General features: G+C 36.4%; 1 protein-coding gene across 7 annotated transcripts in view; it reads left to right on the top strand.

The window, feature by feature from the left end:
- LOC122633572 (polypyrimidine tract-binding protein 1) overlaps positions 1-12,769 on the top strand; it is a 305,402-nt gene that overhangs the window by 74,587 nt on the left and 218,046 nt on the right. For all 7 annotated transcript variants that reach the window (XM_043821596.1, XM_043821591.1, XM_043821593.1 and 4 more), the window contains exon 2: positions 3,457-3,612. In XM_043821596.1, the coding sequence (XP_043677531.1) occupies positions 3,532-3,612 (81 nt within the window). In that variant the 5' untranslated portion in view covers positions 3,457-3,531. The remainder of the gene's footprint in view (positions 1-3,456; positions 3,613-12,769) is intronic.

Raw genomic sequence — 12,769 nt, 5'->3', positions numbered from 1 at the left:
GAGAGAGAGAGAGAGAGAAGGAGAGTGGCAGTGGTAGTAGCGATGGTTGGTAGTAGTAGTGGTGGTAGTAGTAGTGATGGTGTGGTGGTGGTTTCGAAGGGTAGTAGTAGGATCCGTCGAGAGGGGTGAGCCTGTAACGTCACGAGCCGAGGTAGCTTAACCGACAAATCCGACAGTAAGACCCAACGAGAAATCTCTATTTCCGTGAACGCGATGTTTCCACGCTGTTTCCACGTTGTGTTTCTGGTCGATCCGGAATGATTATATGTTGTCTCTCTCTTTCTGTCTTCTCTCTTCTCTCTCTCTCTTTCTCTCTTTGTCTATCTGTCTATCCTTTCTTCTTTTTCTTCTTCTTCTTCTCTTTCTATCTATCACTATATATCTCTTTCGCATTTGCAGAATTCTCCGTAAGAGCCTTGTAATGTTCAAACGTTAAACGTATTATATTCATAGTTAACACAGTGGCAGGCTGACGTTATGCTCGTAATTATGAATAGTAAGGGAAATACTGGCGAATGGTTGGTAAAAGTCAAGGATTTCAAGATCACAGGAAAAAGATCGAAGATATTTACAAAGATAGATAGATAGATAGATAGATAGATAGATGGATAGATGGATGGATAGATTAGGAAAGGAAGAGAAAGAAGAGAGGTGGAGAAAAGAGGGAGGAACGTTTGAGAGATGCCATGTTCTTCTCGCCAAAGGATTTGTTTGGTAAACGAATCTCCTATTCCGTTATTCTTCCGTCCCGCGATAGAATCTGCCAGTGTAAAATCTATGTTTTTCAAGAAAACATTCAAAATCCCTGTTCGTCGACGTTAGAAACTTATGTATATGCGCTCGAGAAAGAGCCAGTCGATTCGCGGTGAGTAATCTTTCCGTTCTCTATACTTTCACGAGTATGCAACTTACGTGTATGTGTGTGGTTCTCTCTCTCTCTCTCTCTCTCTTTCTCTCTATCTATTTCTCTATCTCTCGTTTTCTCTCTTTTGGTGTGCGTTCGTGTACGTCTAGTTTAAATTCTCGTTCGACGATACTCTATGGGAAAGGAGAGAAATGGAATTTGCTCTTTCAAGTCTTTTACATTGGTCGTTACGAACATGGAGAACACCCAACGTTCGTTCGTTCGTTCGTTCGTTCGTTCGTTCGTTCGTTTGTTTGCTCCTTCTACTCCGTTAAAGCACATTTAGCTTTTGTAACAATAAGTGTCATTTCAAAGTGCGTGTTTGCATATTTAGAGCTTTTGCAACTTTCGTTGCAAGAGAGAGAGAGAAAGAGTAAGAGATAAAGAAAGAAGGAAAGAGAGAGGGAGAGAATGAGGGGTGGTTTAGGCTGAGGGGGTAGACGTGTGTATGTTTAATATGTATATATGTAAAAGAGAGTGTGTGTGTGTGTGTGTCAGTCTATCCTTCTCTCTTTTTCTCTCTATGTCTAACATTTGTTCTCAACCCATTTCTACGTGTATTACCCTATATGAACTTTTCGTTCAGCTTAGTCGCTTAGTAACGCGTTTTCTCTTCGTACCTTGTTCCAGTTAGAATGATTTCTAAACAACGATAATCATATAGACGTTTTCTTCCATCTCTACGTTCCCTCACATCCCCCTCCCTCCCCATCAATTACATTCCGTTATATTACTTCGTCGAATCAATTTATTTTTCGTTAATTCCTTCGTAAATTCGTTCTCCGATTCTCGTTGTTAGAGATTGATTATTATACAAAATTATCGGATACGTAGAATCGATTTCTGAACGAGTTTGGATTAAAAGAGATTAACGAAAAAAAACTGTATTATTGAAAGTATATCAATCGTGATATATCGGTTTATCGGCTAACAATTAGATTTAGTTTAAACAAATATTTCAAGTGGACATATTCGATGTTAATATCTCTGTCGAAAGTAGATACCCGTGTAACAGGATTGAATAATATCATTCGATAAACGAAATGAACGTCGAAGTTACAAGTGTTCTCGATGTCACATGATTTATTTATACTAGTCGATGAAATTTGTTTTGAGTAGGGAATCCTCGAATATGTATATATAATATGTACTTGACAGTAAATTATAATCAATATATAAAGGCTAGGCCAAAAGTTTCTAGGCGAACTCTTCTATAATCAATTGCTCTTTCTCGAGACATTTTTCTTTATTTTCCTTTTTCCTTCATTTTTTTTTTTTTCTTTTAGTCTCTAGATTTATTTTAGTTTAACAAAAATCTAAAAAAGAAAATAAAAGAAAAGAAAAGAAAATCAGTCTGAAACCATTGAAAAAAAGAGTAATTGATTTTTTAAATTATCGAGGAACTTTTGGCCCATCCTAACATACACGCGCAACACACCTACATATCTAGTTGCTGCTATCATATTTTGTTTCACTTTGAAAGGACCACTTTATTCTAGTTGATTACTCGTAACGATACATATCACAACGTGATTAATAAACGAACGCATATAAACAGACAGCAGAGAGAGAGAGAGAGAGAGAGAGTGAAAAGTAAATATGTAGTAGACGACAAAACGATCCTCGTCTTCCTCTTCACCTCCCTCTTCTACTATTCTACAACCCCCACCCTCTTTTCACAAAACGTCGAGTCCGGTTTCTGGCTCCGTTGAAGGTTCGAAACGAGTTTGGAAGTGAGTTTGCGAAACCGTGCCGTTGCGATACGAGTACGCGAAGGGGAAGGAAAGAGAAGAAGAGGAGAGAGAGAGAGAGAGAGAGAGAGAGAGAGAGAGAGGGCTATGTAAGTGCGTTGTGCTACTGGCGTTGTTGCTGCTGTTGCTGCCGGTGTTCCTCTCCCTCGTTTGACTGGCACCCAGCAGCTAGAAACTAACTCGTTACTTTCTCGAAACGCTTCGTATAAGTTTAAGACGGCACGGTCATGGAAATTCCCTTGAAGAAAATTATATACGGGAAAAGTCTGCCTTTGCTACTGCTACTATTACTAAGCTACTACTATTACTACTACTGCTACTAATACCACTTTATGAATTTAGAAGAATTCTTACATTGTTTTATTCTTATTAATCTGTTTCTTTTATTTTTTTTTTTTTTAATTTACGTTTCTTGTTCTCTTTTTTCTTTCTTTTTTTAATATTATCTTTTGGTTTATTTATTTATTTATTTATTCATTTTTTGGTATGTTCTACTGCAGATTTCTTTTTCTTGCTGTTTTTTTAAGATGAGAATATTCACAAGAACGTTGCAATTTAGGACCATTTTGTATGATATTATGTATCGTATGGGAGGTTGTAAATAATTTTCTTGTTGAGATTGAATTTGTTCGACGAAGAAAAAGAATCAAAATTTCTCTTTTTATGATGCCATGCATCACCATCATATGATATAAATAATTATTATTATTTCATTTTTATATTACATACGTATCGAATATTTCTTATAAAATACTTGTATAATCTAATTAATATAACTTTTTTTATATTTATCTGTTACAGGTAGGTCAAGTGCAAAATAAAATAGATTACTGTGTACTGAACGAAAATAAGGCGCGTTTGAGGAATTTGGAAAGTATGATGATGGCAAATCTTTCCCCCGTTATGCTGCCGCCGATAGCCGACTACGGGATGCTGACGCCTACACTCGGAATAAAGGTGAGTTTTTAAATTCTACGAGAAAGGCAGGCAGTGTGAAAGAAAACAACAAACATCGTAGGAGAGAGGTAAAGAAAAAAGAAAAATGTAAAGCACAGTAAAAAAAAGAAGGAGACCCTGAAAGAAGAAGAAGAAGAAGAGTGAGAGAGAGAGAAAGAGAGAGAGAGAGAGAGAGACAACATTATCGGTTCCAACGATGATACCCTCTCCTTGTTCCTCTCAATCTCTCCCCCCACTCTCATCCCAGCGCCATTTTATGCGCCCTTCGAGCCTCGCGAGTTGTGTGCGTCCCTGCAGGCTGCGAGATATTAATTAAAATTCCTCTCGACATACTTCCGTGGGAGGGTGGAAAACGTAGCCGGAAGGTGGAAGTGCGAGAGAGATGCATAGGCATGTAGAAAACTATACATATATATGTATATATGTATAGAGAGAGAGAGAGAGAGAGAGAGAGAGAGAGAGAGAGAGAGAGAGAGAGAGAGAGAGAGAGAGAGAGAGAGAGAGAGAGAGAGAGAGGGAGAGAGTAGGTGAATGAGAGAGATAGGGAGGGCCAACGCATATATTTAATTCACTCGATGCTGATATAGCAAGTAAGCAAGCAAGCCCGACAAACGAGCCTAGCAATCGGTTTTTCGTAGTTGTGTTCCGGAATTTCATCGCTTGTTTATCGAATATATGGGCAAGCCAAGAACTTTCCTGGCATTTTTGTTTTACGAGTTTGGCAACTACATTTTATTTTGTTTATATATTTTTATATATATATATGTTTTTTTTATTACAAATATTTCTCTCTCTCTCTCTCTTTCTCTCTCTTTTTCTCTGTCTCTCTGTTTATCTATCTATCTATCTATCTATCTATCTGTCTTTTTTCTTTTTCTCTCTAACTATCGTAAATATATAGATACTTAAGTTATCGAGACCATAAGCCGATATATCAGACGAGTATTTGTTATGTATTATTCAAAAGCGAGAAGTAGAGAGGAAGATAGAGAGAGAGGGAGATGGGGGTGGGAGCATGAAGTATCACGAAAAAGTTAGAAAATATCGGTTTTTCGTCAATTACCTCTGCACAGTGGCATCCGACGTGTGCAAACTTTCGATAGTGAGAGAGAAACACACACAAAGAGATCAGGTTTTACTCGTATGTGTGTGTGTGTGTGTGTGTGTGTGTTTCTTTCTCCCTCTTCTATATCTTTCTCTTTCTTTCACACGCAATGTTTCCCCTATAATCTATCCCTATGTGGTGGTGGTCCAATTGGGGAAAAAGCTCGCTGGCAGCACGTTTAATAATGGAGAGAAGGTCTCGATAGTGGTCAGCAACAATGAAATCCACTTTGCAACGCATCCGATGTATATTATATATAGGTATATAGTATACGAAATTTCGCTCGTATACATTGTACAAGCCATTCCTATGTCTTTGAGTAACATTCTTAAGATAGGGAGATAAATACAGAGAGACAGGGTGAAAGAGAGACAGAGATAGAGACAGAGACAGAGTGTGTGTGTGTGTGTGTGAGGGAGTAAAAGATAAAAAAATTTTTATCAATTATTATTATACTTTTTTTTTCTGTTCTTTTCTTTTCTTTTCTTTTCCTTCACTTTTACGTCTGATTCTTTTTTTTCACTCTATCCTTTTTTATTCGTTTATTATTCAAAGAGGGAGCTTATTTAAATCGCATACTCTCAGTTTCTTCCTTAATTCTCTATCCTGTCATTAAATAACACTTTCGAGGGATGAAAATTGAAAGGGAGGGGATGAAGATTTTCGTGGGTGAAAGAGAGAGAAGGAGAGAGATAGATAGTGAGTTTCTTTAGGAACAACTTTAATATATAATCTTAATTTCAATGCACGACGGGATGAATCTGTTTGAGATAAAAGATCTCTTTTTGTTTTGTGTGTTTTCTTTTTCTTTCATCTCTCTTTTCTTACTCTTTTATTCAGCACTTTCGTTCTCGCGAGAGTAGACAGCGTTGAGTGATCGTCGAGTCTTCGCTTACATTATATTCCATCATTCTCTCTCTCTCTCTCTCTCTCTCTTTCTCTCTTTCTTTTTCTAAGAAAAAAGAAAAGGAAAGAGAGAGAGAGAGAGAGAGAGAGAGAGTGAGAGAGAGAGGAGGAGGAGGAAAGAAAAAGGAAAAAAAAATGATTTTAGTTTTCGGATAGATTTTCGAATAGCCATGGGAACACAACTGTTACCGCATGAAAAAATACAGGGGAATAGAAAGAGAGTAAATATTCGTTTTTATAACAAAGGATCACCGTTTACCCACGTGTACTTATTTCCCTTTCCCACTCTTTTTTACCGTGTTCCTTTTGACCAACCCTTAATTGAATTTCAAATACGTCAAAAGATACATATACAGCTTCTCGTGGTAGGGAACCGATGTTGGACAGAAACCTTGTGAATTCGCATATTGCGAAAGCAGATAGTATGTACGTACATACGTACATACATATGTACGTACATATATTCGTACACACACATATATATATACACATATGTATATTATACCAATTAAAATTCTTACAAATCTTTACGATTGATCGACGTTATAAAATGATACAACAAATTAACAATCCCAATGATTTATTTATTCTTTTCGTACGATGCAAAATTCGCATGCATATTAACAACAACGACTGCAACAACAACAGCAACGATAACACAATAATAGTAATAAAGAAAAAATGAAAAATGAACGAAGAATATATGATGACAAACTGTGAATAATACATCTTTTTATTTTTTATTTCTATCTTAATATAAATAAAACGTGTGCTTTGTTTTTTAATTATTTTCGTAAAAGAAAATGATCAAGAGAAGTAGAAAGAGATAGACAGACGGACAGCTAGAAAGAGATACAGATACACATACATATGCAGCATGTACGTATGCATGTAGAGTCGATCGTCACTCGATTTCGCATATTTTCTTAACATTATCGTTGGAGCAAGTTAATTCTAGCGTCGTCCCCATTGGTACGTATACCCCCTGAGGCACTCTGACGTCAAACGTTTCTACTCCCTCTCCCTCCCTACCACCCTTTCTCTCTCTCTCTCTCTCTCTCTCTCTCACGCTTACTCTCAATTCGAATCGTTCGCCTGTCACGAACATGCTACCGCCACAGTGTACGCGTGTGCGTATCAAATTCGAAATAATTTCATTACCATAGAAGCGAAGAGTTAATTTCCATTGTGGTTGGAAACAGTCGACTGAATATCGAATTCTTTTTTTTTATCTCTTTCTTTTTTTTTCTTTCTTTTCTGTTTCTCCCTCCCTTCCTCCCTCTCTCTCTCTCTCTCTCTCTCTCTTCTGTTTGATCACACACGTACATTATATATATATATATATGTATGTATGTATTATATATAGATATGTATATCTATGAAATTTCTATGAATATGATTGCAATGAAAAATATTTCATATCGCAAATTTTCTTTCTATTCTTATCTCTCATGATTAATAATCGTCGTTAATTATGATTAGTATGTTTCACAATGTTAACGATAAATTGTACCGTCATACGTTTAAAGCGCGATTAATTTTTTTTTTTTTTGTTCTTTTTTTCCCTCTTTTTATTACGAAAAATCAAAGAGAAATAATTTATATCAGTTGTCATAATTAATTCATTCACACAGGACAAACAAACATTCATATATTCAAAATTTAAATATCTAAATTGATACAAATTCCTTTTGTCATTGCGAATACATGGATGAAATAAAAAAAAAAAAAAAAGACACGTACACATTTAAGGGTAAAAATATTCACGTTAATCCATTTAAATAGCGGAGGAAAATTTATATGTATGTATGTGTGTGTGTATGTATGTATGTATGTATGTATGTATGTATGTATGTATGTATGTATGTTAGTTTTCTTTTAGTCGCGTATTCGTTTTAAAGTAAGTTGAGGTGATGTGTAGAAAAGACTCGTCTGAAAATAGAAAAAGAGAAAGAAAAATAAAGAAAGAAAGAGAGTGAGAGAAAGAGAGAGACAGAGAGAGAGAGAGAGAGAGAGAGAGAGAGAGAGATTTGGTTGTGGTGGTTGTGAGGGGGTGGTTAACCGTAGAGGTCTAAAGGTGGGTCCACGAATGTCCACGACACCCTACGGTGACCTCGTCTCTTCGTTTGCATACGCAAACAGAGGAATTAGGTTCGGACACGTCGTGTCGTATGTTTCACTGGCTAGAGAAAGCTTGCTTGCTTGCTTGCTTGCTTGCTTGCTTGCTTGCTTGCTGCTTGCGATGGTAGTAGTGGTAGTTCTAGTAGTAGTGGTAGTGGTAGTGGTGACAAAGATGGAAGATAGTAAGAAAGAGAGAGAGAGAGAGAAAGAGAGGAATAGCCTAGGGGATGCTTTTACCTTCGGAACTCGGTTATTGTCGTCTCGAGTAGGTTATCGACGTCGAAACACGTCGAGACAATCAGCAATATTGCTGAAAATTTTATTAGATCTTGCAGCTTACGTTACGTTCGTTTTTAGATGACGTTTTGTTCGAGCTTATGTTTGTTGGTCCTATCGTACATCTTCTCACATATTTCATCTATATATATATATATATATATATATATATATATATATATCTGTGTGTATGGTGTGTGTATATATGTTTATGGACGTTTTAACATGGACGTGGAAGAGGTAATAAAAGTCAGAATGATCTTATTACAATTAAATTGATAATTATCATATTTATTGTATTTCGACGTATATCAACGTTAGAATCTCATTGATTAATCTTAATATTCTAAGCGTAAAGAACGTTCATTAATTATATTGAACGTGTTAGGATATCCATTTCTTTTTTTTTTTTAAATTTCATTCGTCGAAATTTTTTATACAGATGATTAAGGAATTATGTTTAGGAGTATATCGTAATTTAATTTTAGTTCTTTTCTTTCTTTCTTTCTTTTTTTTTTGCTTTTATTTTTTCTTTTCCTTTATCTTTTCTTGTTTTTCTGTATGATTTTTACGTTTTTCACATTTCTTCCTCTTGGACTCTCTAATTTGCAATGAAATTAACCATTGGTGATGCATTGGTTTCTACGTAGAGAGAACGGATATCGCGTTCTAGAATACTCTCATACGTATGTATCATTGATCCAACTGACGGCCTAACTCTCTGTACAGAATTACTATTTGGGTATTACTCGATACATCTCTGCTTTCATCCTCTTCTCTCATCAATCGGATCTATTCTCGATGTTATGTTCGTACATAGATCGTATATGATGGTGCTTCAATGTTGAGATTCAATTTATTATATCTAATGTTATACTTGTTATTATCTTTATTACGTTCAATTGACTTTTTATGAATATTAATTAAAATTGATTATATTAATAAAAGTGATTTACAAAAAAAAAAAAAAAAAAAATACAAAAAGAAAAAAGAAATGAAATACATACCTGCATTCTTTATATACTTTATGATCGATATAATCTCATTGGATTATAAATTTCATTAATTATTCTTATTTTTAATAATTATTTAGATATAATCTTGTTGTTCTCGTTTTATGTACCCATATATAATCGATATTTCAATAGTATACGGTACACACACACACATACACACATTCGCGCGCGTACAATTTCTGAGAAAAATCTTATATATCTATAATAATGGAAGAAGAAGGAGAAGAAGAAAAAAAAGTACAAGCATAAGCCTGTGAATATCTTATCGGCCGTGTAACGTGTATAAAGAAGAATGAACGCATGGTGTTGGAGCTCGAAGAAAAATAAAATACAACTATTATTATACAAAAATATAACGTTTCTACAAAAACGATAGATAGAGAGAGAGAGAGAGAGAGAGAGAGAGAGAAAGGAAGAAAGAGAATAAAAAAAGAGTGAGATACAAGCTTTTCACCCCACAGCTTATTCGCGTTTAACGGGCTGATTTTACAAAGAAAAGAAGAAGAAGAAGAAGAAGAAGAAGAGAAGGATAAAGAAATGAAAAAAAGAAGTAGGAAAGAAAAAAAACACGTGAAAAGGAGAAGAGAAAAAAAAAAAGAAAGAAAAGTTGGGTGCTATATTTCCCAGGCCTCGTCATGATCGAGCGTTTCTTTATCAGCCTTCACTTTTCTTGGCCTTTCTTTGACAATATATACGAATTTCCCAAAATTTTGCCGATCGTCTAGGGTGCGAAAAGAAAAGAAAAAAAGAAAAAAAAAAAAAAAAGAAACGAGGGAAGAAGGATCCCACCAACGTATATATCCCTCGTCCCTCTCCTGTACGATGGACACACGATGGACATTAATTTTTCATTCGATGCATCATAGTCGTCTGGGGCGTCCTTTGAAGACGTCGTTCGCAAAACGTCGACCTCTTTATCGCAACCTTTTCATCTCTTTTTTCATAACGGATAATCCCTATGTCATCGTTTCTTTCTCTCTCACTCTCTCTTTCTCTCTATCTATCGTCTTTTATATTTCTCTCACTCGAAGATGACGATTCTGGTTCGACGAAACTTTCTGACTGAAAATATACGAAAATGTTATATCCATCGATGTGTACATATTTTCTTTTCTTTTTTATTTTATCTCTTTCTCTATCTATCTATCTATCTCTATCTATCTATCTATCTATCTATCTATCTATCTGTGTGTGTTTTTCTCTATTTCTATCTATGTCTCTATCTTTTGCGGTTTGATCAAACAAAGTCTGTAAACGTTTTCGGAGAAAGCAACGAGGAGAGAGAAACAAAGAAGAAGAGAAAGAAAGAAAGAAAGAGAGAAACAAAGAGCAAAAGAAATAGAAAGAGAGAGAGAGAGAGAGAGAGAGAGAGAGGGAGGGAAAGAGAGAAAGAAATAAAGGTAGATAGAGAATTTTGCTGATGGTTGGTCGATTCTGGAAACGAGTTACACGTTTGGAGAAATGCAAATTTGCTGCTCTGAAGCAGAGAGTAGATAGAGATAGGAAGAGAAAGACAGATAGATAAATAGATGGAGAGAGTGACAGAAGCGAGAGCCAGAGAGAGAGAGAGAGAGAGAGAGAGAGAGAGAGAGAGAGAGAGAAACACAAACAGAGAAAGAGAGAGAGAAAGAGATAGAAACTGCACGTGGTTGACCCACGAGATAACTTGGCCGTTCTTCAAACTCTTTGGTAAAGGACAGAGAACTCTTGGAGAGTTCGGGAGGTCACGTCCTCCCCGGGAAAATTTGAATGGATTGCGTTTCGATGTTCCCCCGTGTGCAGTCTTCGTAGAGTAGTAGTGCGTTGTTGTGACGATGGGAAAGTTGTGCGATGAAAGTTGCGGCCAGGAGGGTGAAAGGAGAAGAAGGGGTGGAGAGGGTGGAAGGGAGAAAAAGAGGAGAGGAAACGCGTAGACGTTCTCTGTATGTGTATGCTTGCGCTCTCGAATCGCATAAAAGCAGTTGGGTTGGCTTCCATTAGTTTAATTACAGGATAGGTCGTCATCGTCGTCGTCCTCGTCGTCATCGTCGTCGTCGTCCTCGTCCTCGTCGTCGTCGTCGTCGTCGTCGTCGTTGTCGACGGAAACGGCGAGAGGTAAACGTACAAACCACACACCGTATAACCATCGTCGTACATCTGTAACGATGTTCTGTTCTACAGTGTACTCTCCATCTCTATCTCACCCTCTCTCTCTCTCTCTCTGTCTATATATATATATATGTGTGTGTGTATATATATGTCTGTCTATCTATCTCTATTTCTATCTCTGTCTCATCTATGGGGTAGCCATGAAGTGACTACGACAAGAAACTATACTCGATTTTGTCAAACATTGTCATTAACGTGTAGAAAAAATTGTCGAGAAGTATTGTGTGTGTGTGTGTGTGTGTGAAATTTTAGAATCATTCTATTTTTTCTTTCTTTTTTTTTCCTCTAATTTTAATGGCAAATCATTTTCGATGGATAATAAATTTATGATAAGATAAATTGATCAATGAGTTTTCCTTAATAAAAATCATTACTAACAAATCATTACTAATTTAAAACTTTGGAAAGAGAAAAGAGAACGGAAAGTGCCACGTGTGTTATATGTATATCCTTCGTGCGGACGCTTTTGATATTTGATGGCGTGTGTTTGGTTAGGTATAATCTCGTCTTAGTTTAGAACGTTATGTCTCTCAATAATTCTAATTTCTCAGATTACTAACGGGTGGCGGATTTGCCGTGATTACGGTTGTGCGTTGTGGGAAAACTTACACGTATCCAATATACGTGCAATACGTATAATACGTATTTCCATGAAAACTTCCTAGGAAGCATTTAGAAGGATAGAATGCATTTTGATAGTTATCTAATCCATAGACTTTATTTGTTTGAAATAGAATTGATTCTACAATTAGATCGATCTCCATTCACGCAGATAATAATAATAATTACCGATCAATATCTAAGAAACTGTTAGATATCGTATGAACAAGAATGATTTATCTTTGTTACTATGGAAATCAACGTAAGTTTATCTCCTATCTCTCTCTTTCTCTCTTATGCAATTAAAAAGCTGGCCTGTATACGAAACTAGCGATATGCATTTCTTTCTCTCTCTCTCTCTCTCTCTATCTCTCTATCTATCTATCTATCTATCTATCTATCTATCTATCTATCTATCTATCTATCTATCTATGTATCTATCTCCCTTCCTCTTTCTCTTATAGTACACCGGAGGATAAGATGCAGAACTTCGATGAAGCTTTATCGCATCGGTAGTAGTAACGATGATACTTAACGTAACAGTAGTAGTAGTTGTTACAACAGTTGGTAGTAGTAGTAGTATCGTCGGTGGTCGCGATAATGGGCGATTCTGCTCACCATCGAGAAGGCAGAAGGTCTATGAGGAAGAGGTACTCACTCGCACACTTAAAACCATCCATCCCTTCTGGCACACAACATTCCTTCGTTCTCTCTTTTTCTCTCTTTCAACTCTGTCGAGCTAACAAAGCGAAAAGCTCGAGCGTAGAAACGCGCGGCCGGTTTGCTGCTGCAACTATACTGCGCGAAAGTCTAACAATGGTTATTGTTTGGATCGCTCTGTAACCGGGCTAATAAAATAGCCGGCCGGCAGTATTATGAATACGAAAAAACAATCTCGGCCTTGGCATGATGATATAGAGAAATGGAGAATTGCGAAGGAGTCCGAAACTACGAAGAAAAACTAAGGAGAGAGAGAGAGAGAGAG

Source organism: Vespula pensylvanica, chromosome 12, assembly GCF_014466175.1.
Source record: "Vespula pensylvanica isolate Volc-1 chromosome 12, ASM1446617v1, whole genome shotgun sequence".
NCBI lineage: Eukaryota > Metazoa > Arthropoda > Insecta > Hymenoptera > Vespidae > Vespula > Vespula pensylvanica.
This window is presented reverse-complemented; position numbering and strand designations above follow the sequence as displayed.